At 44.8% G+C, this 22,826-nt stretch overlaps 1 protein-coding gene across 6 annotated transcripts in view; it reads right to left on the bottom strand.

Annotated features, from left to right (window-relative positions):
- The window catches only part of HIVEP1 (HIVEP zinc finger 1), a 140,352-nt gene extending 122,058 nt beyond the window's left edge, over positions 1-18,294 (bottom strand). For 2 of the 6 annotated variants that reach the window (XM_036115828.2, XM_078055701.1), the window contains exons 1-2: positions 14,808-14,891; positions 10,955-11,097 (exon numbers count right to left, since the gene is read on the bottom strand). In XM_036115828.2, the coding sequence (XP_035971721.2) occupies positions 10,955-10,994 (40 nt within the window). In that variant the 5' untranslated portion in view covers positions 10,995-11,097; positions 14,808-14,891. Of the gene's footprint in view, positions 1-10,954; positions 11,098-11,946; positions 12,051-14,051; positions 14,162-14,299; positions 14,554-14,807; positions 14,892-18,061 lie in introns of those variants that run through there. The other 4 variants (XM_036115827.2, XM_036115829.2, XM_036115831.2 and 1 more) reach the window with 4 other exon arrangements.
- Positions 18,295-22,826: the final 4,532 nt, after the last annotated feature.

The following is a 22,826-nucleotide window of genomic DNA, read 5'->3' as shown; positions in this document are numbered from 1 at the left end:
CACTGCCCCTCCCACTCGTGCACCTCATGCTCTCTCTCAAATAAATAAATCTTTAAATTACAAAATATTGTAAGACAGTCTGTAGCCTTTGACATATCTTTTATAAACACTCAACTTACTATAGAAGAACTCAACTTGGTGATTTTATAATTACTATAAATATAAACTACACATGTCAAACCTACAAAGTTTCCTTTACTCTTCTTCCTTAAAGCTTCAAGTCCATTGAGAAATTCACTCCAATCAAGCAAACTAGACCAAGAACCATTCCTGTATGATTTTCTCCCCATTCTATCTTCCAGCACAATCTCAAAACAACTTATTTTCTCTACCAATCTATCCTTCCTTTCTTTAAAAGCTCATCTCAAAACTCTGCTTCATCCAGGTTTTCATTTGGAAAAACGTTAACTCCTCCAAGAAGTTATTTTCTGATTGATTTATCTCAACCAGTTTGTTTTTACTTCATTTTCCCTTTGAGAGTTCCATACTGCAATGTTCCATATTAATCTTAAATGTGTTGCTTTATATTGCCTTTAGATGTTTTTCATATGTTTGGAGACATTTATATGAAAAACCCTTAGAAGGCTAGGTGTGAGGTTTTATTTCTAAGCATAGCATACTAGCATCTTCACTGTTTGTGAAATTAAATGGAAGACTAATAGTCTCCCTTTCATTCTTTCATTTGCCCTTCAACTACATCTATATTCTAGAAGAGTCCAAATATATCTAAAATAGCATACTTTTTCTATATTCTTCTGTACCTACTTATGAGGAAAAATTACAAAATGTTTTCCTCTATATCTTACTTAAATTTTAATGTTTTCACATTAGTTTTCCGAGAAATAGTTTTTAAGGATTTATGTCTAAAATTTCAACTGTTAGTCTGAGACTCCCATTTAACTACTACCATTCTTCTTAAAAATAGAAATACTATACGATCCAGTAATTCCACTGCTGGATTTTTACCCAAAGAAAACAAAAACACTAATTTGAAAAGATACACGAACCCCTGTGTTTACTGCAGGATTATTTACAATAGCCAAGATATGAATGCAACCCAAGTGTCCACTCATAGAAGAATAAAGATATGGTATACATATGCAACATATTACTAGCCATAAAAAAAGAATGAAATCTTGCCATTTGTAACAACATGGATGGACCTAGAGTGTATTGTGCTAAGCGAAATTAGGTAGAGAAAGACAAATACCATATGATTTCACTTATATGTGGAATCTAAAAAACAAAACCAACAATCAAAAAGCAGAAACAGATCCATAAACACAGAGAACAAACTGGTGGTTGCCAGAGGGGGGGTGCATGCGGGGTGGGAAAAACCGGTGAGGAGGATTAAGAGGTACAAACTTCCAGTTATAAAAGAAACAAGTCACAGAGATGAAAAGTACAGCATAGGAAATACTGGCAATAATACTGTAATAAGGTTGTATGGTGACAGATGGTGACTACACTTACCAAGGTGAGCACTGGGCTATGTCTAGAACTGTCAAATCACTACGTTGAACACCTGAAACTAATATAACATTGTATGTCAACTGCACTTCAAAAGATAAATTTTCAAAATGAAAAAACAATTATAAAACCATTTTCCATTTTAAGCAAGATACCTCTACTTTCAACTACATATTACTAAGTAAGTAAGCAAGCAAACATCTTTGATGGAACACCTCTTCTCTCCCTCTTGAAGAGCTTGAAAATTCCTCTGTTTGTAACAGCAAATCTAGCTTTGAGTAATACATATATCCACAGCTCTGAAATGAATCTCAACAATTAAAGACTTAGAGGGGGAAAAGAAAAGTCCTTCAAATTCTGATCTTCTGAGTGACCTCTGCTCTATGTGCAGCGCTGGACAAGCTTTATCTTGTAACTGGGATGGAGGGCATTTGCAAGCTCGTACTAATCAGGAAGACTCTGCTATCAACATGAGCAAGTATAAGCATGATGGTCAAGAGCAAAGGCATTGGCGACCCCTGGCTGTGGGACCCTGGGCAACCAGCAACTTCTCTGTGTCTCACCTCCATGTCTACATAACGGGAGCAATAATAGCACCTCTCTCACTCAGTTGTAAGGATTACATGAACAAAGATATTAAAAGCATGTTGAATAGAGCCTAGCACACAGACCTGTGGACAGGTTAGCTCTTTTTACCACAAAAATGATGAAACACAACGTCCCTCTTGCCGCCAGCCCACAACTAAACATAACTATGGGAAGCAGTATGATTTAAAAAAGAAAATTCTAAAGACCCCTCCACAAATATCTCCAATAAGATACAAATAAGCTGCTCAAAGTCAATTCACTTAAACTTCTCTGGCCAACTTTGTCATCTGTAAAATGAGGAAGATGAACTGAATGACTTCCCCGGGCTGTCCTTCCCCCTGTAGAATTTGTAAGGATTCTCTGGGAGAGGCGTATAAGAAGCCAGCAAGAGAGAACTCCCAGACACATTTCTGGCACTGTTCAACCACCTTCTGGGTCCCTGTGCTATGTATCAGCTCAGTTCAGTTTTACTTATTTTTAAACTATCAAACATGGCCCCAACTGAATGCTTAATTTCTATTTGAATACTGCAATATTAAGCAATTACATGCTGATCTGGTCCTTTTCTTCGCTGGCGAATCTTATTAAGAGTTGGAAAATAAGCACATATAACCATACTACCAAATGCAGAGCAATAAGTGGGTTTGAGTAAATTCATACTCTAACCATATAGGCACACAGTAATACCATATGCACATAAATACCCAAGTACCATAAAAATCCAGCTTGGCATCAATTAAGCAGGAATAACTTTTGACTGGTTCCACTTCACACTTAAAGGACTGCTATTCTAGTTAATTACTTAGCAGCCAACTAGTTTATGATCACTGTATTTTTTTTTTAAGTACTTTAGCATGGCAGCACAGCCTTAGAATATTTTCTAGAACAAAATTCATCATAGAAAATTTCTAAGAACCTTACATTTTAAATTTATTTTAAAAAGTCGCGCCTGGGGGCACCTAGGTGGCTCAGCTGGTTAAGCATCTGCCTTCAGCTTAGGTCATGATCCCAGAGTCGGGGGATCGATCCTAGGGTCCTGGAATGGAGCCCTGCATCAGGCTCCCTGCTCAGTGAGGAGCCTACTTGTCCCTCTCTTTCTGACCCTCCCCCCCTTGTTCTCTTTCTCTCTCTCAAATAAAATCTTAAAAAAAAAAAAAAAGTCGCGCCTGGCTGGCTCAGTCGGTAGAGCGTGCAACTCTTGATCTCAGGATTCTAAGTTCGAGCCCCACAGTGGGTATAAAGATTACTTAAATTTATTTTAAAAATTCAAAGTTAATGCAGTGCTACCCCAAATAAAAGCCCCAAAATAAAAGCCTAATAGTCAAGAAGAACTTCCTTCTGAAGAATGACTTGAGTATTGAGAAGAAAGGACACTATTTGGTTACAAGTTTTTGCCCTGCAGTGAATAGTGGTTAACATCATAAGTACCAAGTGCTTTATAGGAATACCTGAGCACCATTTGTAATTAACATGCAAAAGAGTACTGTTAAAATGTCTTAAAATAATGAATATTGGAATGAAAAAATAAGGCATTTATTTGTAAAATATTCTTTCAGAGAACACAAGAACCAACTTTGTCCCAGACGTATTCAAATTACGCGGCATCCTAAATGTGGAGCTTAAAAATGTATGTATATAATAGGAGGTTTTATACACATTATGTATTTTCCTATTCTATGATAAGATAAAATTATACCTCATCAGAACACATTTTGTGCAAAGATGTTCGAAAATAAAATCATTACTCTGATTAATCGTATTATTACATTTTATATTTGCTTTTAAACAGAAAAAAAGCATCTGGTTAATGTTAATAAGCATTCCAAAAGCATCAAATAAGCTCTCAATATGAGCTGAAAAATAATGATCTGGAAACAAATGGGAGGCTGGCTTTATGAAATCTAGTCTCCTATTTTTATCCTAGTCAGACAAACTAACAGCTACTTACGTGATAGCTGCTAATAACTTCAGAATCTTTCTTAACTTTACCATCAAAACCTTAACCGTAAGTTATTTACTTATTCCCTTCCTAGCTGCAGTCACCTACAGCATTTTTTTTTTTTTTTTAATAAGCCCTGGGTTGTTTACCCTACAAGATTTCTTTTTTTTTTTTTTTTTTTTTTTTTAAGATTTTTTATTTATTTATTTGACAGAGAGACACAGTGAGAGAGGGAACACACGCAGGGGGAGTGGGAGAGGGAGAAGCAGGCTTCCCGCTGAGCAGGGAGCCCGATGCGGGGCTCGATCCCAGGACCCCGGGATCATGACCCGAGCCGAAGGCAGACGCTTAACGACTGAGCCACCCAGGCGCCCCTACCCTACAAGATTTCTGACTTCTCAAATCTTAAGGCTGTCAACATAGAACTGCTGACTTGACATTCAAAGATGAAAAACAATGTGCATGAACAGCTGGAATTCCATCTAAAAATCATCAAAATTAGGGGCGTATGGGTGGCTTAAGGTTAAGCATCTGCCTCCGGCTCAGGTCACGATCCCGGGGTCCTGGGATCGAGCCCCGCATTGGGCTCCCAGTTCAGCGGGGAGCCTGCTTCTCCCTCTCCCTCTGCCTCTTCCCGCTCCCCCCAGCTCCTTCTTTCTCTTGCACAGTCTCTCTAATAAATAAAATCTTTGAAAATAAATAAAAATAAAGTAAATAAAAATCTTCAAAACTAAACTTATCCTACTCATAAGCTCAACAAGACCATCCCCACAGAACAAGAAAACAGAGATTTTCTTCACGACAGGTGATTGATAAAACAAGTCACTGGAGTGGGTCTATGCACTGATAGCAAATGAAAATATTCACATTCATCAGATTACTCCTGAAAACCCACTGGGTTTCCAAGGTCCCACATGAGACGGGGGCACGGGGGACAGAGAGCGGTGCCGCCTTAGAACCTAAACACAAGTGTGGGCTACAGTGCATCACTTCCATCCTACAGGATCGTGAAGGTCGAACGCTTCTAAAAGCAGTTCCGTCACAATAAAACAGAAGACTTCACAATCAGTTTCCTGAGAACTAGATTCAAAACACGAGGTAAGGTTTGAATCTGTACAGACGGACAAACTGAGGAGGCAGCACTCTGGGTGAGAACTGTCCTTCCCAAGTTCTTTTCTGCAGCGATGGCTCTCTTCCACATCCCAAGCCCTGGATCGCCAGGACCACAAGACCCATCGGTAATTCATGCTGAGCACAATGAAGCAGCATCACACCGCGCTTCCGGGTGGCCTCTGCAAAGCACGCGCAATCCAAGAGTTTGGCACAAACCAGTTTTTTAGAGAAAGTGACAACTCTATACTGCGCGTTTACCTGGTGTCAGGCATCATGCTAAATGTTGCCACATTACCTAATCTTCACACATTATCTCTACTTTGCAGAGGAGGAAACCAACACTCCCAGCTTGCTCAAGGCCACACAGCTAGCCAGTGATAACCTGAGGCCAGACTCTTTACCATTATGATAATTAAACGTACCAAAAAGATAAACTTGAGGACTCCTAGGACAAAAACTAATGTAAAACAAAAGTTAATACATAACGACTTGGTTTAAGCGATTAAAATTTTATATTACAGCAGGTTTTTTAATCAGAGGCTACCAAATATCACAAGAAGCATTTGCTAATCAACGTTGGGAAGTGTAAGCAAATTTCGAGAGTACAAATCATCTTTAACCCTCTAGTTTGCTAATAAGCTAATGCAAATATGTATTTGTTGAACACGGATGGGTGACTAAAACATGCTCTTTTGACATATAAGTTATACCCAGCTAAGATGATAGATCTGCAGGATAATTATGATGCAGTATCAGAAGCACGGTAAGGAACCTGGAGATACAAGCAATGGAGATGTATGCTGGGGGGCACGGTGGCAGGGGAGAAGGTAGGAGACGGGGTAAAAGCTCAAAGGTGAAGAGAAATCTTCTTTGGTAGCGATATCTCCCATGCAGAATAAGAAAACAGAGTACAAATGGGAAGGGGAAAGGAATACTTTCCAGAAAGAAAAGCAAGCACAGAAATACTGGATCTGCATGCTGAGTTCCTGAAATGGCAGATTATTCACCAGATACACAGGAGAACAAGAAGGCCAAACTGTGTCCGAGCCAAACTCAGGACTTTGAACTTCATCTTACAAGGTGATGGGCATCCACAGATCCCATGTGTGGACCTCACCCTTTACTTCTCACATTATAATAAAGCAGTGTGTTCGGAGCCAAACGCACTCAACCAATAAAAATGAAAAACAGCCACACTGAAATTCCCCAAATACGTTTTGCTAGAGGTTAAAAAAACTTCACCTTTTTGCAAAAGGTTAACACTTGGTATTTTCTACGCTGACTTCCAACCTTAAAGTATATCAGTCTTTGAAACCCTAAGCCCAAACTCAACTAAAAAATTTTCTTTCTTCCCCCAAAGTTTTGAAAACACATTCACAATAATGACTGGCATAGCAGAAAAACAGCCTTTTCTCTTAAGAGGACTGACATGGAACCCCAGCAAGTCCCCGTTTCTTCCATCCGCGTTACCTGATTACAAGCAAAGGCCAGGGAAAGCGGGGGAGATGGCTGATCAGAACGGAATGATTGCTGGCGACGGGGGCACTGCCCTGCTGGGACATTCATCGGGACCATACATGGGAGCTCCAGCCCCGGAGTCTGCCACATAGTGGCCAAGAGCCCCTCTTCAGGGAACCTACGACAACATACAAAGCCTTGCTTCTGAACACCAAGTGTTTCCCTCATGCTCTTCAGAAATTCTCATTCACCCTCACAAAGGATATGTCAGTCAGGAAGGGCCCCTGGGTGGCTCAGTCGGTTAAGCATCCGACTCTTGATTTTGGCTCAGATCATGATCTCAGGGTCCTGGGATCGAGCCCCGTGTCAGGCTCTGCACTCAGCGTGGAGTCTGCTTGCCCCTCGCCTTCTGCTCCTCCCCCCACTCTCTCTCTCCAAAATAAATAAATAAAATCTTAAAAAAAAAAAAAAAAGATACGTCAGTGTTAAACTCTACCCATCTGCTTTGCGCAGACAGGCGCCAAAGACAAACGTTCTATCTGGTTTATAGGACCAAGGGTCAAGACACTAGAATTCAACAAACCCCACTCCTATAATCTGTACAGATTCCCCATCAGTTCTAACTCTGTCTCAGTTTTGCCCCAGATTCATATCTTGCCCTTAACATATCACTTCTCATGCTTTTCCACTAAAGAACCTCTAACAGCAGAGAAGTGTAAATTCTACCTTCTACAGGAGCATTGCATGCACGTGCCTCATTTAAATCCATACAAATTTTGTATATTCATATATGACTTCTATAATATTTTAATACATGAATACACACACACACACACACACACACACACACACACACAAAGTGTGTATACATATTTTCCCCCAAATAAAATTTATATTCCAGAAAGTTAGAATAGGATTACCCTACAGCTTGGCATAGCCTTAGGACTACACCAATACCAGCTGAAGAACAGAATAAATTCAAGAAAGATTGTATTTTAAGAGTTAAAACTGCCATGAAAGCATAAGGAGCATATAACTGAGTTTAAGTATAAATCTTTTATTACTGACTTAATTACCAAACACAAGACAAATACTTCACAGACTATTTTCCAAGGAAGCCCGGAAAAGAAGCAATGCACTTAAAGCAGGGTGAGTAACGTGCTCACCAGAGCAAGGTGGGCTGTGCCTGGCTTTCTGGTCTTCTGATTTCCTCTCTCCCCATTTCATAGCTAACTTACGCGGTAGGTCTTCTGCAAGTCAGAGCAGTGGGTGACAGGTGAGGCAAAACAAACATGATATTTCAATGGTCACAGGGAGACACAAAATCAATGCTAAACAATTCATTTTAGTAGCTAATGTTTACTTGCTTACTTTTTTTTTTTTAACCATTAAAATCAGTTTCTTCAGGAATAACAGAGGAATTGCAATTCAGGACATATCTGCTTACTTTAACCCCCAACCTGTGCCCAGGGATATAGTCCTCAAATATATTTTTAGAAGAGAAGAGGAAATTCTAGAAGTGTTACACCTTAGCACTTCCTTGCCTGTGTGCCTCTGTTTACAGGAACAGCCTCGCCCTCATCCCTCTCTGCTGAGCAAGCTCCCTGGCTCAGATACGCCTCTCCCATCAAGGGCTGCCCAAGCCTCCAGTCCATCCCTGCACCCCTGGACCTGGCCAGTCTGCAGGTCCCACCAACATGGCTTTGGTAGGTTGTGTTGTGCTAATCTACTCTGATCTGCTCTTCGGTGCCTGAGTCATTACTGCCTTAGTGAAGCGACTTTGAAACTCTCAGTGATGGGCCAGAACCGAACTCATTTCAAATTCTCTTAGAAAACTTTAAAAACACCTTAATTTTGGAAAATAAGCCAGCTTTCCTATTCAAAGTTTTAGCTCTGCGTATGAAATTTAGGGTCAGATTTGGTGGACCCTCAGGATGAGATTTCTAATTCTCCGGCCCCAGTCTCCTACCCTCTCCCTCCCCTCTTGTCCCCTGAACGGAACTTTGTATGCTTCAGTAATGGAGAAGGACTTAGACTGGCTTGGATTCCCCAAGTCACTTCATTAGCTCCTCCCCCAAGATGAAATGCACTCACCCTGTCTTATCAGCTTCGTGGATAATTTCTCAGCCCTAAGAACCCACTTCAGATGATACCTTTGCTTCTCTTCCCTTCCCACGCTGCCCCTGCCAAACTGCCCCCCCGCCCCGGCCCCACTATCAGGACAGAGTATGACGCCCCACCTCTGCGGAAACTCCATACCTCTGCTCTTCCCTCATCACACGAGCACAGGTGCACGTGTACCCGTCTCCCATCCTCAACTCTACGCTCTTTCAGGGTCCAGGTTTGAGGATCATTTTATCCCTACCTCCTAGAACGGTGCGACAGGAACAGTTCAACGACCTGGTGGGTTGTACATTTGGTACAGACAGGAAAATAGTCTGTGGCCTAACATCTGCATTTCTCTGGATGGCGGTGTGATCTAGAATATTAGAAAGTACAAGCACCCCTTGTTTTATTGTGCTCTGTTTTGTTGCGTTCTGCAGATGCTGTCTTTTACAAATTAGAGGAGGTTTGTGGCAACCCTGGGATTAGCAGGTCCAACAGCATTTGCTCACTTCATGCGTCTGTGTCACATTTTGGTAACTCTTGCAATCTTTCAAGCTTTTTCATTATTGTTACATTTGCTACGATGATCTGTGATCAGTGATTACAACTCGCTGAAAGCCCAGATGACTAGCACTTTTTAGCAGAAACTATTTTTTTAATTCAAGTACATACATTTTAAAAAACAATGCTACTGCACACTTCAGAGACCACAGCAGTGTAAACATAACTTTTATATTAACTAGGAAACCAAAAAATTCATTTGACTCGCTCTATTGCGATAATCGCTTTATGGCAGTGTTCGGGAACAGAACTCACAATAACTCCAAGGTATGCCTGTATATATTTTAAATATGAAAAATGTTTACTATTTACAACCTCATAAATAATACTGTAAGATCAATCATGTATTCATTTCAACAAATATCTAGGCTCCTATTAGCTGCCAGGACCTGTGCTAAGCTAAGGCACCCACAAGCCCCAGGCTGCCTTTTGCACCCTCTTTAGACAGATGAATTATAAAAGCCGGGCCCAGGACTCCAAATGCCCACCTCAGCTGACACCCAGGAGTGTGAAGGCTTTCCTCTAATAGTAAATGAGAAAAAGGACCTACTTTGGGGAGCTCAGGTTCTAGTGAGAAAGACAGGCAAATACCTGGTCAATTCGCAACATTTTCCATAGGACTCTGAAAAATCAGACTTGGGACACACAAGACTCAATGTTCTCCATCTAAATCCTCACCTCATTGAACACCGGTGCTATAATCATCAATCTGAACTTGGTCCGAGGCAGCCACCTATGCCAGCAGAGAGTTCCAGTACTTTTTAGACAGGAAACACACACTGTTTCAGATTCGAGGAGACCACAAAATTGACCACGTTTTCAATGATCACCCCACAGTGGCCAACTTTATTTCACAAAGAAACATCTCCCAATTAATCTGTTTGATCTTTAAGTTATTTTTTGCCTTGCATGTGCCTGAGAATTTTTTTCTGTAATAGTAAATATGTCGTTAAGATACTTCACTCCATTGGGGTTTATATTTGCTGTAACTGTTCTTTGCTTAGCACTGCTATACCCTTATCTACTAAACTTGAATATAAAAGATAATTGTTCTCCCCAGTTGATGTAACACATTAGAACAACATACATCTCTTGAAACAATTAACTAAAATACGCTTACTTTCCTAACATTAAAATTTCTCTTCACAGTGAAGGAGCAACACGCATTTTTCACCTTTGCATGAAATGTATAGAGCATGTGTAATTTTGACTGATTGCTTCCTCATGGAAAATAGGTCATGTTGCCTCTGAGTTCTGCAAATAATGGTCTGAGTTAACGTCAACTACAACTCTCTTCACTTCTTGATAATCTAATGTATAGAGTTGTACAGAAATAAATCTCAAAAGTGGTATGGGGGAGGGGTTAAAACAAAATCATGTTGGCAAAGAATATCCAACTATTCATTTCAGATTCTTCCAGGCAAATGCAGTCTCCGTTAAAAGAAAGTAAATCTCTCACTTTCATACCCATGCTAGTGGTTGGGAGGGCACTGTAATTTTGTCAAATTCGATTAATTCATTCAACAAATACTTATGAAACATTTCCTGAGAGACGGGAATTGTGCAGGAAAACTGGAAGTGAATGAGAGAAACGGAGCCCTCCGGGCGCTCACCGTGGACCAGGGTCAACATCCAGCAAACTGCCATTCCTGCCACCCAAGAAATACTTTATTGTAAGATTTACTATAAACCTTACTTCTGTTTCATGAAGAACCCTACCTCTTAGATTTCTGGGATGAATCTGTTTAGTTCGAGGCATCTTCTCTGATTCAGGGGCCCCTTTTTCTTCTTAGAAACTGTAGGGAGAGCAGGTCACAAAAAGGAAGCTCCATAAACTCAACATCCATCAATTAATCCATGTGCTGAAAAAGAAAAAAAAAATTACACTTTACTACCTTCAAAGGAAAAAGACACTTCAAAAGTCATGGCTTAGTTCAGCACTCACCGAAACCCAACAAAAGATAACCAAGCCAGAGACACCTGCAAAAGCTTACTTACTAACTTTTAATTAACCGTAGGACATCTCATTTTGCTACTCTCTGGGCTTTCTCATTAAGAAAACAGAAAAAGAAAATCACTGTACTTTCATCGAAGAAGAGTGAAAAAGATTCACTCCACTGTGTTTTTTAAAAGTGACATCCCAAGGTACAATTAAAGTATAGCATGAGGCCATAAAAGCGTTATGCTGTATGTAATACGGCCGCCGGTTCATAAGCTCTTTGGGAATAAGGACCACGTCTCATTCACCTTATTTTACTGAATTAATTCAGTTAATATATGTGGTTGCTATTGGAGCTGCTCCCCAATTATTCTAGTATTTTCTTCTAGGCTTGTGCCAGGACTATACTTTATGCCTCGCTGTGTTTAGTTACAATGTGGACCAGTTCTGGCTAATGACCTGTGAGTGGAGGAGACTTGCACTGTTTCCAGGCTGTACCTTTTGTTATCAAAGCAAAATCGTCTGGCCCTCTCTGTTCCCCCTGCCATGGGACAGGCACTGTTCCAGACAAGTGAGTGTTGCAACACAGAGCTGAGCTCTTGCTAACCTACCATGATCATGTGGCATAAACAAGAAACAGACCTTTGTTGTTTTAAATGGCTGAGGTTTGGGAGTTATTTGTTACTGCAGCATGACCTGGTCTGTCCTGACTTATACATTCTAAAAACAGTGATTGGAAATGCAATATGCCAAAACAATAGTAATTCAAAACCTGATCATCCTCTTCCCAAATCAGCCACCTCTGTCTCCTCTTCCACAAGATCCTCATGGAGCCTAGAGCTAAAACTTTAGTTTTAATTTCCTGGAATAAAGCTGATGATGTTAAGCATGAAATTTGGGATAGCAATGCTTTGTTTAAAACTTGTAATATCCAGTACTGTAGAAGAAACGAGAGAATACTTACTGAGCCCCTGCAGGGTGCTTATGTAACTTTCTACACATTACCTAATCCAATCTTAATATTAACTGATAAGATAGCTATCATTTATCTACTTTTACAGATAAGATGATGAGATGGGGACAGGTTGACTAACCTGCCCATGGTCAGCAACTAAACAATGTGGCACCACATGACTCAGTTATTCTCAGTGCTTACTTCCTCAGCAGAGGTAATGGGTATTCTATGGTTTTATTCAAGAGGCTGTAGAGCACACAGCACAAGTCATGACTATATATTTTGGTGTCAAACCGGACTAGGTTCAAAGCCAGGCTCTATCCCTTACTGTGTGGCCTTGTTCAAGGTACTTAACCTCTCCGAAGATCAGATTTCCCAACTGTAAAACTAGGAAATAGTATCCACCTCACAGGGTTGTTGTAAGGTGTAAACTAAACAATGTAGATGCCCACTGCCTGGCCCACAAAAACACTCAAATATTAATTCTCCTTAAGAAAGCCTATATGGGAAAGGCTAGATCTAATATCCCTGTATAAGGTTTTAGAAATTTATGATTTCAAGGGGCGCCTGGGTGGCTCAGATGGTTAAGCGTCTGCCTTCAGCTCAGGTCATGATCCCAGGGTCCTGGGATCGAGGCCCGCATCAGGCTCCTGGCTGAGCCGGGAGCCTGCTTCTCCCTCTGCCTCTGCCTCTCCCCCTGCTCATGCTATCTCTGTGTCTCAACTGAATAAATAAAATCTTTAAAAAAAAAAATTATGATTTCATTACAGCAGAGAAGAAACAGAAAAAGGCTACAATTAACTTCAGTTATTTTACCCCCTGATAAGGCTATGTGTGGGCACTGCACAAAATTATTTGCAATTTTTTTAACTGCATAGAGAAGAATAAGAAATGATGCCCAAATACCATATACTTTACCACAGCACTAAATGATCTATAAGATATGGTTCCTAACTCCCTGCATTAAAAACATCCACCATCCGATTCACGAAGCTTGATTCAATAGAGAATTCAGAGACATTAGGGCCAAATAAATTGTATGACTGCTTAACTACATTCCTTGTTAAACTTAAAGCTTTTAAATGGTCACGATATTTGGAACTTTTTAAAGCGTGAACTCTGAATGTAATATAATCACGTGATCCTGTATCAGGAGCATAAATATAAAATACGCAAATTCCCAATCAGTAACAGCTCTCTGCTACCCCGCTCCCTGCCTACCCACTGTCCTTAGCTGTCCATCCCATGTTTAAATCCTTGTGAGGGGAAATGAGTACATGCAAAGACAGCGGCACCAGAGCGACTAGGACGAGTAATAAACCGTTCCTTTGCAGGAAAGAAATAAATACTACATGGAGCAAAAACATGACACGATCAAAAAGCGTAAAGACAGTTGCAAGGAGAAAAAACATGAATGAATGTGGAGGGCGGAGCCTGGGAAAACCCCTCTGCAACGCTGCACTGAACAAAGCGCTTCGCATGCCAGGAGGAGGGGGGAATGGAAGTGCCAGCTCAGGAAGGAGCCCGGAGTGGATGCGGAGAGCAAGAGGAGGAGGAGGAGGAGGACGGGATGAGGCGAGCGCGGCAGCCCTGACACTCCTCCTCGCCGCCGGCTCCGCCACCGCCCCCTCCCCTCTCCAGCTGCAACTCCTTACCCAGCCCGACCCCGAGGCGAGCCTGAGCCGACCCGCGCCCAAACCCACCGCCCACTTCCCAACTGCTGCAGGCGCGTACTCCCACCCCGGAAAGAAACTACCCAGGTGGCTGGGAGTAAACAGGCACTTAGAGCAAAGAACGAAAGGAAAAGAAAGCCACAAAGCCGGGAGGTTGGGAAGCCGAGGCCTGGTCTCCCTCACCCCCCACCCTCTTGCAAAATGCGTCTGCGGCTGGAACGCGGGTGAGGAGGCTGGGTCCCTCCGTACCTGCTCGCCTCGCAGGACCGCAGCTCGGGCCGCTCGCGCGCGGCGAGGGCGCCTAGAAGTGGCAAGTGTCTCCCGCACGCAGCCATCCCCTCTGCAAGGTCGGCGGTTGCACATACACGCACACACACACACGCGCGCCCGCACGCCCCCCGCCCGCGGAGGGGGAACTGGTCCTGCCCCCCTCCCGGGTACCCCCCCTCCGCCGCCCTCCCAGCTGCAGCGCCCCCGCCGCCGAGCCCGCGCCGAACCTGCTGCCAGGACGCCCGGCGGAGCCGCTGCCGCTGCAGCCGGCCCAGGAGCTGCGCTGCTGATGGCGGCGGCCGCAGCTCGGAATCTCCGCGACCCCCGCGCGGTGGCGGCGGCGGCGGCGCCCGGGATCCCTCCTTCACTTGACAACCCCAAACACAAACATAGCCTCCTCCCGCTGCTGCTCCAGGCCCCCGGGCTCCGTCCCCCTCCCCGCCGCCGCCGCCGCCCCAACAGCAGCCACACTAGAGGCCGGCGACTGGCACTCACACCACCCAGCGCTGAAATATTAAACAGGGGAGCCGGACGGGGGGCGGGGGGGAAGCGCGGGGCGCGCGGGCGGGGGCCGCAGGCGCCGGGCGGGGGAGGCGGCCGCGCTCGCCGGCGCCCCGGGCCGCGGCATGACCGCGGCCGCCGGAGAGGGGGCGGCGGGGGGCCGGGCGGCGAGGCGGGGCGAGCGGCCCCCGGGGCCCTGGGGCCCGGGGCGCGGAGGGCGGGCGCGGGCTTTACCTCTCCCCGGGGCAGAGTAGGGCACGTTTAGCGTCTTTAGGGGCGACGGGAGGAGCGCGGGCCGGGCGGCGTGGGGGAGGGAGGGCGAAGGTCCGAGGCTTTCCCGCGGGTGGGCGGGGCGGCAGGGGATCCCCGGGGGCGGGAGGCGGGGAGGCCGCGAGCTGCGCCGCGCGGGCGGGGGAGGGGGCGTCCCCCAGCGGGGGCTCGGCGGGGGAGGGGGGGTTCACCACCGCCGGCTCGGAGGCCCAAGTGGACAGGCACGGCCGGCAGCCCGGCGCAGGGGGGGGATGGGAGGGGTACCCCGGTCGGGGCTCCCGTGGAGCCCGGAGCCCCGGGTCTCCCCGGCGGGGCGGGCCCCGGACCGCGCCTCCCCCCACCCCCCCTCCCACGCTGCCCGCCCCGCGGCTCCGCCCCGCCCGGCCGCCGCAGGGACGGGAGGGGGGGCGGGAGGAGGCGGTGGCGCGGCCCGAGGGGGGAGGGGCGGGGTTAGGGACGCGAGGGGCGGGAGCCCGGGGTCGCGCCGGCTCGGGGACTGGCGCCCGGCGGGGGCGGAGGGGCGGGCCCAGCCGGTCACGCGGCCCGGGGAAGGCCTGGCCGGGTCGCGCAGTTGGGGGCGGTTGGTCCGGGAAGAGGGGCGGGGACGGGCGGGGCGGTAGTTTCTCTTTACCGTCTCTTTACTTTCTAAAGCAGGATGTGGGCCGGGCCGGTGACGTCATGGGGTCTCCCAGTCCCGCCCCCCGCCCGGGCCGAATGGGGGAGGGGAAAGGAGACGGGAGGGCGGGGGGGGACCCCAAGGGGGTTTCCTCAGCAACGCGTTGAGGGAAGGGGAAAGTAATTGTGAAACTTGAAACTCATTAACTTTGAAAAACAACTTAAAAAAAACTGGGAGGGGGGCGGGGTGTTGGTTTGGAGGGTGGAAGGGGACATATTATTAACCCTGAACTGAAACCACTTCTTGGTGGCGGATGTTCTATTAAAAGACTGAGGAAAGCCAAGGTTATTCCAGAGGCCGCTCCAAAGCCCGCTGGTGGTTCCCAGAGCCGGGGCTGCCAGCGCAGTTAACCCTTGCCTGTCCGCCTGATAGCTTTGGGCAGGGAGAGGAGGGGTCTTTGGGGTCGGAAAGGGAGGTGCGAGGCTCGGCAGCGGACCTGGCTCCCGGGACGCCGAGGAGAAGAGAAAGGGGGAAGAGGGAGTAATTATCATAAACCAGAGTTTGACCCTTGCTGCTAGAAAGCAGTAGAGGAAGCAAGAAGTGGTAATCTATGGAAGTCAGTCAGGAAGGGCTGGACCAGGGTAAGGAAGGTTTTCGGGGTTAGAACTACTAAAGAATATTAGAAACAGGGGACTCAGAAATTCCACATGTACACCTAAAGAAGCAGGCAAAAGTGACTGGTTTAAGGAGCCACGTTGAACTTGGGAGGAATAAAGCAAAACAAAAAATGTGATGTAGAAGAATTTCTTAGATTAAACCAAACTGCTTTCCCCTTTTAAGGAATAAAAATGCTAAACGACCGTACATCCACTACGCGGGCCATCTGTGCAAACTTGAATTGTTTTGTTCCCTGGGGCTTCCATAAAGACATCTAGGCTTTTCCTGCTAGGGTTGACCCCGAAAATTCCCCTGAGGAAATCCTACCTCTAGCTCATTTGAGCTAAGAAAAGCTTAATGCACCAAAATGGGAATGATTAAAAATAGAATACTCTAAAAAGGCGAGCTTGTAACCAAAAGTAAAGTCACGTAAAGGGGGGAATATACCTCTTAAAAACTAAATTTGGTCGTAAGAGCAAAGATCACCCAACAACTGTCTAAATTTGAAATGATGTTGTTTAGCATACTATACTTCCAACCTGTCAATGAAATAATGCAATCTTTAAATTTTCAATGTGATGTAATCATCTGTCTTTTGTAAAAGTAAATGATATCTAATGGATTGCAATCACAAAAAGTATGTAATGTAACTTCCCAACTGGGCATTTGAATAAAAGATAAACACTCATTTAAATGTTCAAGTATATCTAATCTGTCAGAGGATAAAGATTAAGGTAGCTTGATAATGATTAATTCTCCTTGGTGTCACTTGCTAAATCAAAATGCTAACTGAATGAATATATCTTTAACCCAGTGGTTGGTGAACATAACAAATACACACTGTGAACACAATGTTTATATGGGATTTGGCATTGTTGTGCGCTTTCTAACAGATTAAGCATGCAATTTGGAGTTATAATAGCTAATTTTGCCATTTCAGCTTGTTAAAGAGCTTTTTTCTTAAATAGACGACTCACAACTTAACTTTCTTGAGTGGTAAATCAATATTAAACTTTCCTTTGAAATATATGCAATACGGAACAGTTTCCTATTTCCTAGTTTCGAATTTTCTAAATGCAATTTCTTTTCCTAATTCTGCCTGCAGTTCTAACTTCCTACTTATCAGAACGAAGGGAAATCCAGCTAACCGGTAAAGTAGCTAGTTTCGACTTGCTTTATGGCAAATTAAATACAGTTTCTCAAATGGTATCGGAATGTGGGGGGAAAGATTTTTTTTTTTTTTAACCAGAAGATAAATGTGAATGGTGAACAACAGTTTGAACTGTCAAAAATTCTGTTAACAATGGGGGAGGTGATCATACTCAGGAGGGGAAAAAAAAAAAAAAAGTAGAAGAAAGGGGTTCCCAGGGCCCTAGCTCTCTCTAGCTGCATCCCAGCTGGCTGTGTGAACGCTTTGGAGCTCCCCCTCCGGGAGTGCGGTTCAAGCGAGGGCAGTGTCATGGCAGGGCTCTGCACACATTTTCCTTGCTGAGCAGTTTTGGGAGGACACAAGTCTACCCTGGGATTTCGTCGCGGGACCCGACCGTCCCGCCGCGATCCTCGGGCTCCGCGCCACCACCGCCGTCCGCGTGTCCCCAGCCCCGGTTCCCACGCGGCCACCCGGCCCGGCTCGGGCTCCCCCCTGGCGCGGCCCCGCGGCCCCGGCCCTCCGCCCTGCGCGCGGCCCCGCAGTGCCGCCGCCACGCGGAGATCCCGGAGGTTCCTCCCCGCCGGCCGCCGGGTCACGCCGCCGCCCGTCCCTCCCCTCCGCCCTCCGCCCTCCGCCCTCCGCGCGCGCCGGGCTTTCCCGTCCACCGGCCGAATCCCCTCCTCCTCGGGGCGACCCGGCGACAAAACCTGCCCCCGCTCGCTCTGCCAACTCTGCCCCCACGCCCAGGCTACTGCCGAGCCAGACGCCAGACAAAAGAACCGAGAGAAAACTTACCCGAACTGCAACGCAAAAGTCTGATCCAAAGCTTCCTGGGTTTAACTTTTAATTTTAAAAACAACAAAAGCAGAAACCAAAAGCCTCCTAGGTTGAAAGTGGGCGTGAGAGGAAATGCTAGGGGGAGGCGCTTCATTCCCTCGGCTGCTTTTGCCCCCCCCCCTTTCTGGCCCCTGCCTGGGGCTTTGATGTTATCTAGTGCACCGCCTACGTTGGTTTACACCGTGGGCTCTGTGCCGCGAATGATATGCAGATATTTGGCACTTTATGTGCTGGTTTGAAGAGAGGGAAGCAGGTGGTCACGGTAAAGGATTTCCACTTCTTCCCCCCACAACCCCTCCCCCTTCCCCCCCCCCCCCCGCAGTGAGAAAGGACCATTTGCCCCGGGCTATCCTTTGTTACCTGGACCGAAATGAACAATCCACGATTCCCGCGATCCTGGAGAGCTGGACCATGTGGTATTATCTGTTAGACACGCACACGCACACACACACACACACACACACACACACGCACAAAGGCCTTCTAAATTAGATTCATTTCCCCTCCCCTCTCAGCGCAAACTTAGAACAAGGTGGTATTGTATGTTTTCTGAGGCTTTGTTTGCTTTTTAGATCTGTTTTGAAAGTGAATACTATTTCCCTTCTGAGATGGACCGGCAGCCTTGAAGCGACAAGGATACACTTCTGAAGAATCTCCATAATAACATGTCGTTCATGCCCATTCTTATAGATCAGAATATGTCCGCGCCCTCCCCCCTTACATTATGGAAAGGTTGTAACTATTGATTTTATCTTAGTTAACTGGACACTAGCAGAAACTGGATATATTTTCACATTAGATTAGCGGTCTCAGGCCATCACAAAGCATTAACAAAGGATGGTTTTGGTTTTTTTCTCTCTCTCTCTCTCTTTTTTTTTTAACAGATTAGTAATCAAGAAGGTTTGTTGTCTGCCATTCAGCCCTAACTGTTCATCCACTTTATGCCAACACCAACCTGTGTTCAAGCCTTGCCCTCTGGGAATTTACAAATTAATGGAGACAGGATAAACACATTGAAAAAAATACCTAGAGGGAAAAAAAGATACAAGAAGAAGCTTATAAACAGAGCCAATTAAAGTTCTACAGAGTTATTTACATGCTTGCTGAGAGCTTTCTGGATTGGGTGGAGGGCAGGATTATCAGAGAAAGTTCCATCCTGAAGGTGAGTTCTCAGTAGGATTTTGAAGGAGAGAAAGTTCATGATTTGGCAATGGTCTGAGAACCACATTCCAGGCAAGGGAAATAGCTTGAAGGTGAGTAAGTGAACTGTGTGTGATGGTGTTGCCGGCTAGAGCTGAAAGTCACTGCAAATGTGAAACAAGTAGGGTGGCCCTGTAAATGTAGCATCCAAACCAGGACACTTGAGAGGGAAAGGGAAGCTATTAATAACTATGCAGATGAGAGACATATACCTGGGCTGTCCTAGTAATGAGCTACGAAGACAGAATGGGGAGACAACAGACAACCCGGGAAAAGCCTTCTCTGGCATCGTTAGGAAGGAATTTGGACATGTTACTACAGTTGGTAGTTCTTTGGAGACATCTGGACTGAGACTGATCTTTTTAAGAAAAATTATGGTCATTGATGGATTTAGGATCTGTCACTGTAGTATTTTTACCAGCAGAAGTAATAAAGTAGTATTTGTATGGACAGAAATTGCTATAGTAGACTTGTATCAGTAACGATGGTAATAATAGTACTTGTATCAGCAGCCAGAGTAATAGTGGACAGAAAGGTGGTGCTAGTAATTGACAGTTTTTGAGAATTTATGACTTGTCGGTCTTTCCTGTGTAAACTCATTTAATCCTCACTATAAACCCATACTACAGATGAAGAAAAAGAGCCTTAGAATTGCCAAATAATCTACCTACAGCCACAGAGCTAGTACGTGGTAGGTACATGCTTGGAGCCCAGAGAATATTGAGATGCTTAAAGCTTGAAGATTATATTTTGTGAAAAACATTACAATAGCTCTATCATGATCTACATCTGTGGAGAAAGAAGAAAAAGAAATGGAAAAAAAAAGTCCATATTTTCAAGTTTTGAGAAGCTGGTAGATTGTGTGATGAAAATGGGGAAGTCCGAATGGTATGATGGTTGAAGGGGAGAAGAGAAAATTACTAATTTTAACCAAGTCTACTTTTAAGGATGATTTCATTCACATTTATGCCAATATTATTAACCTTACAGGATACGCTATTACAAGATACCTGGTCTCTAACGTCATTTAAAAGCACCTAGGTCAATGCCAACTAGTAGAAGAGTGTACTGAGTATTATTTGGTGTACTATCTGCTAAAGGGGTGGAGGAAGACTAGAAGTGGCTGATGGGAGTGAGACTTGCAGTTCCTAAAACCATTCTTCATAAACAGTGTCCACAAGTGGAACACTGGGGAACACTGGAAAAAGGCACTGGCATTCAATTTCTTATCTATGAGCAAAATAGTCCGACTTTATCCATGATCTAACAATGTGGATACAAACAAGTGCAATAATCTAAGACATTGTATCATCGGCTGGGACGGCTATACAGATCACTGTAAATTGGGCCACTCAAACCTTAGAAATCTATTTCCTCACAGATCTAGAAGCTGAAAGTCCGACATCAAGGGTCACCTGATTTGGTGTCTGGTGAGAGCTCCCTTCCTGGCTTGTAGCTGGCCAGCCGCCTCTGCCCCGTGTCCTCACGTGACATTTCTTCCGAATGTGCGCATCGAGAGAGCCAGTGAACGTTCTAGTATCTCAGAAGGACCCTAATCCTATGGGATCAGGACCCTACCCTTATGACTTCATTTAACTTAATTACCTCCCAAAGACCCCATTTCCAAATACAGTCACACTGAGGGTAGGGCTTTAACGTATGAATCCAGAGTGTTCGGGGAGGCACAGTTCAGTCCACAGCAGACTTACATGGAAATGCAGAGCGAATTCGTACACACCTAGGAAACCGTCTTGTCAGGTGCTTGAAGATGAAATGAGTAACATGGGCTTTGGGTTCAAACCTGCATTCCAGTCAGAGAGGACACTGTGGGAAAGGTTGTGCTCATCTCTTTAAGTTCTAGTACCTTCCTCGTAGGGTTGAGTGAAATACTAGATGTAAAGTCTGGAAATAACAAAGGGCTCAATGAATGTTAGCTACTATTATAACTCACTATTTTACTAATGCTGCTGCCTGGGAAAACGGGGAATTGGAAAAGCTCTGAAGTAGACTGCAGCCTCCTCTATCCAAGGGGAGACCGACTGGGGTGTGCTTGATTTGATCATGGCCTCAGAGGGCCAAAGGCCTTCATGCTCATCTCCTCCTTCCAGGAAGAATGACTCCTAAATAACTCTTAAAACATAGTTGTGTACTCTACTTTTTAACATTTCTAGTCAGTTTAAAGCTGTTTTGGTATACACATTTACTGTCTTGTAAATAAAGGCATTTTATTGATTGCCAATGGATTTAAGAGTCTCATCTTCCCCATAGTGTTCACAGGCTGAACTTATATAAATGAAGCATTCTCTGTCTTAGCCTATCTAAACTGTGGATACCCCTTTCCCTACCCCATACTCTCCATCCCATCACTCTGTTCATTTCCTTTACAACATCCGGCATTCTGGAATTATCTTGCTGATTTCCTTGTCTGTTATCTCTCAATCCTCGACTAGAATATAAGGGCCATGGGTGAAGGGGGCTTGATTTGTTCCCCACTGAGTCCCCAGCACCTGGAACAGTGTTGCAATAAATGTTTGTTGAACAAATGAGCAAGAAAACTGTAACTCCTTTCCACCCGAATGCAATCCGATGAGTTACTTTCAGATCTTGCTTTATTGGTGGCAGGACCCGCTCTCAAGATGGCCCCAAACTAGTAGCTTTGTCGTAGACTGAGTCCAGCTCATCTTTCAGTTTGGTTACCAAGATTTCCATGCCAACTTTACTGTTTTCCTACTTTTGCATTTTCATTCAAACAACTTGGAATGTTTGTATTTCTGGACTCGATGTCCTATAATATAGTTAAAAGGGATCGGCTTATTTTTGTAGACCAGGGAATGGAAATATAAAGGGGCCATGTGTCTGTACAACATGGTCAAGCTGGCTCCTGGCAGAGCTTGACTGGAGACCCCCAGTCAACCCTTCCTTCATTCTGCACCCTAGTCCTTCTCCTTGCACATCCTTCCCTGATTCTCACCCACCAGCCACTCCACTGCCTTTGCTTGCTCTTAATCTTCATGCCCATATTTTTAAAAAATGTCTCTCCTTTGGTATAGTTTTGATTGAGGTTTCATGGCTTGTGCATTTTTATGTTGAAAGGAAGGAAGGGAAGGAGGAAGAGAGAGAAAGAGAGAAAGGTAGGTGTGTGTGTCTCTAAAATTAAGAAAAATATGGCCGAGCAAGGGTTAAAAAAAATGTGATCTATAGGAAAAGCTATTCACTGAGTGTTCCTGGCTAATTCAATCCACGTTCCATACCTTTTCTTTCTGGGTTGCTATAATTGTGGAATTCAATAGGGTTAAAATCAGGCATATTCTTAGTGAGAAATAGGGGTTGGGAAAGAATTTCTTAGTAATACCCTTACAGCCCTGGAGAGAATCCACCAGTTTCAGAATCTGCTACTAATAACAACATGTATTAAACATTCACAGGGAAAGATAACCTGGTGATTAGAAGCCTAGACTGCATCCCGGCTCTGCCAGAAGCATGATCTTGGGCAATTTATTTAACCTTCCTGTGCCTCAGTTTA

This window comes from Halichoerus grypus, chromosome 9, assembly GCF_964656455.1.
Source record: "Halichoerus grypus chromosome 9, mHalGry1.hap1.1, whole genome shotgun sequence".
Lineage (NCBI taxonomy): Eukaryota > Metazoa > Chordata > Mammalia > Carnivora > Phocidae > Halichoerus > Halichoerus grypus.
The sequence above is the reverse complement of the archived record's forward strand: the minus strand, read 5'-3'. Positions and strand labels throughout refer to the sequence as shown.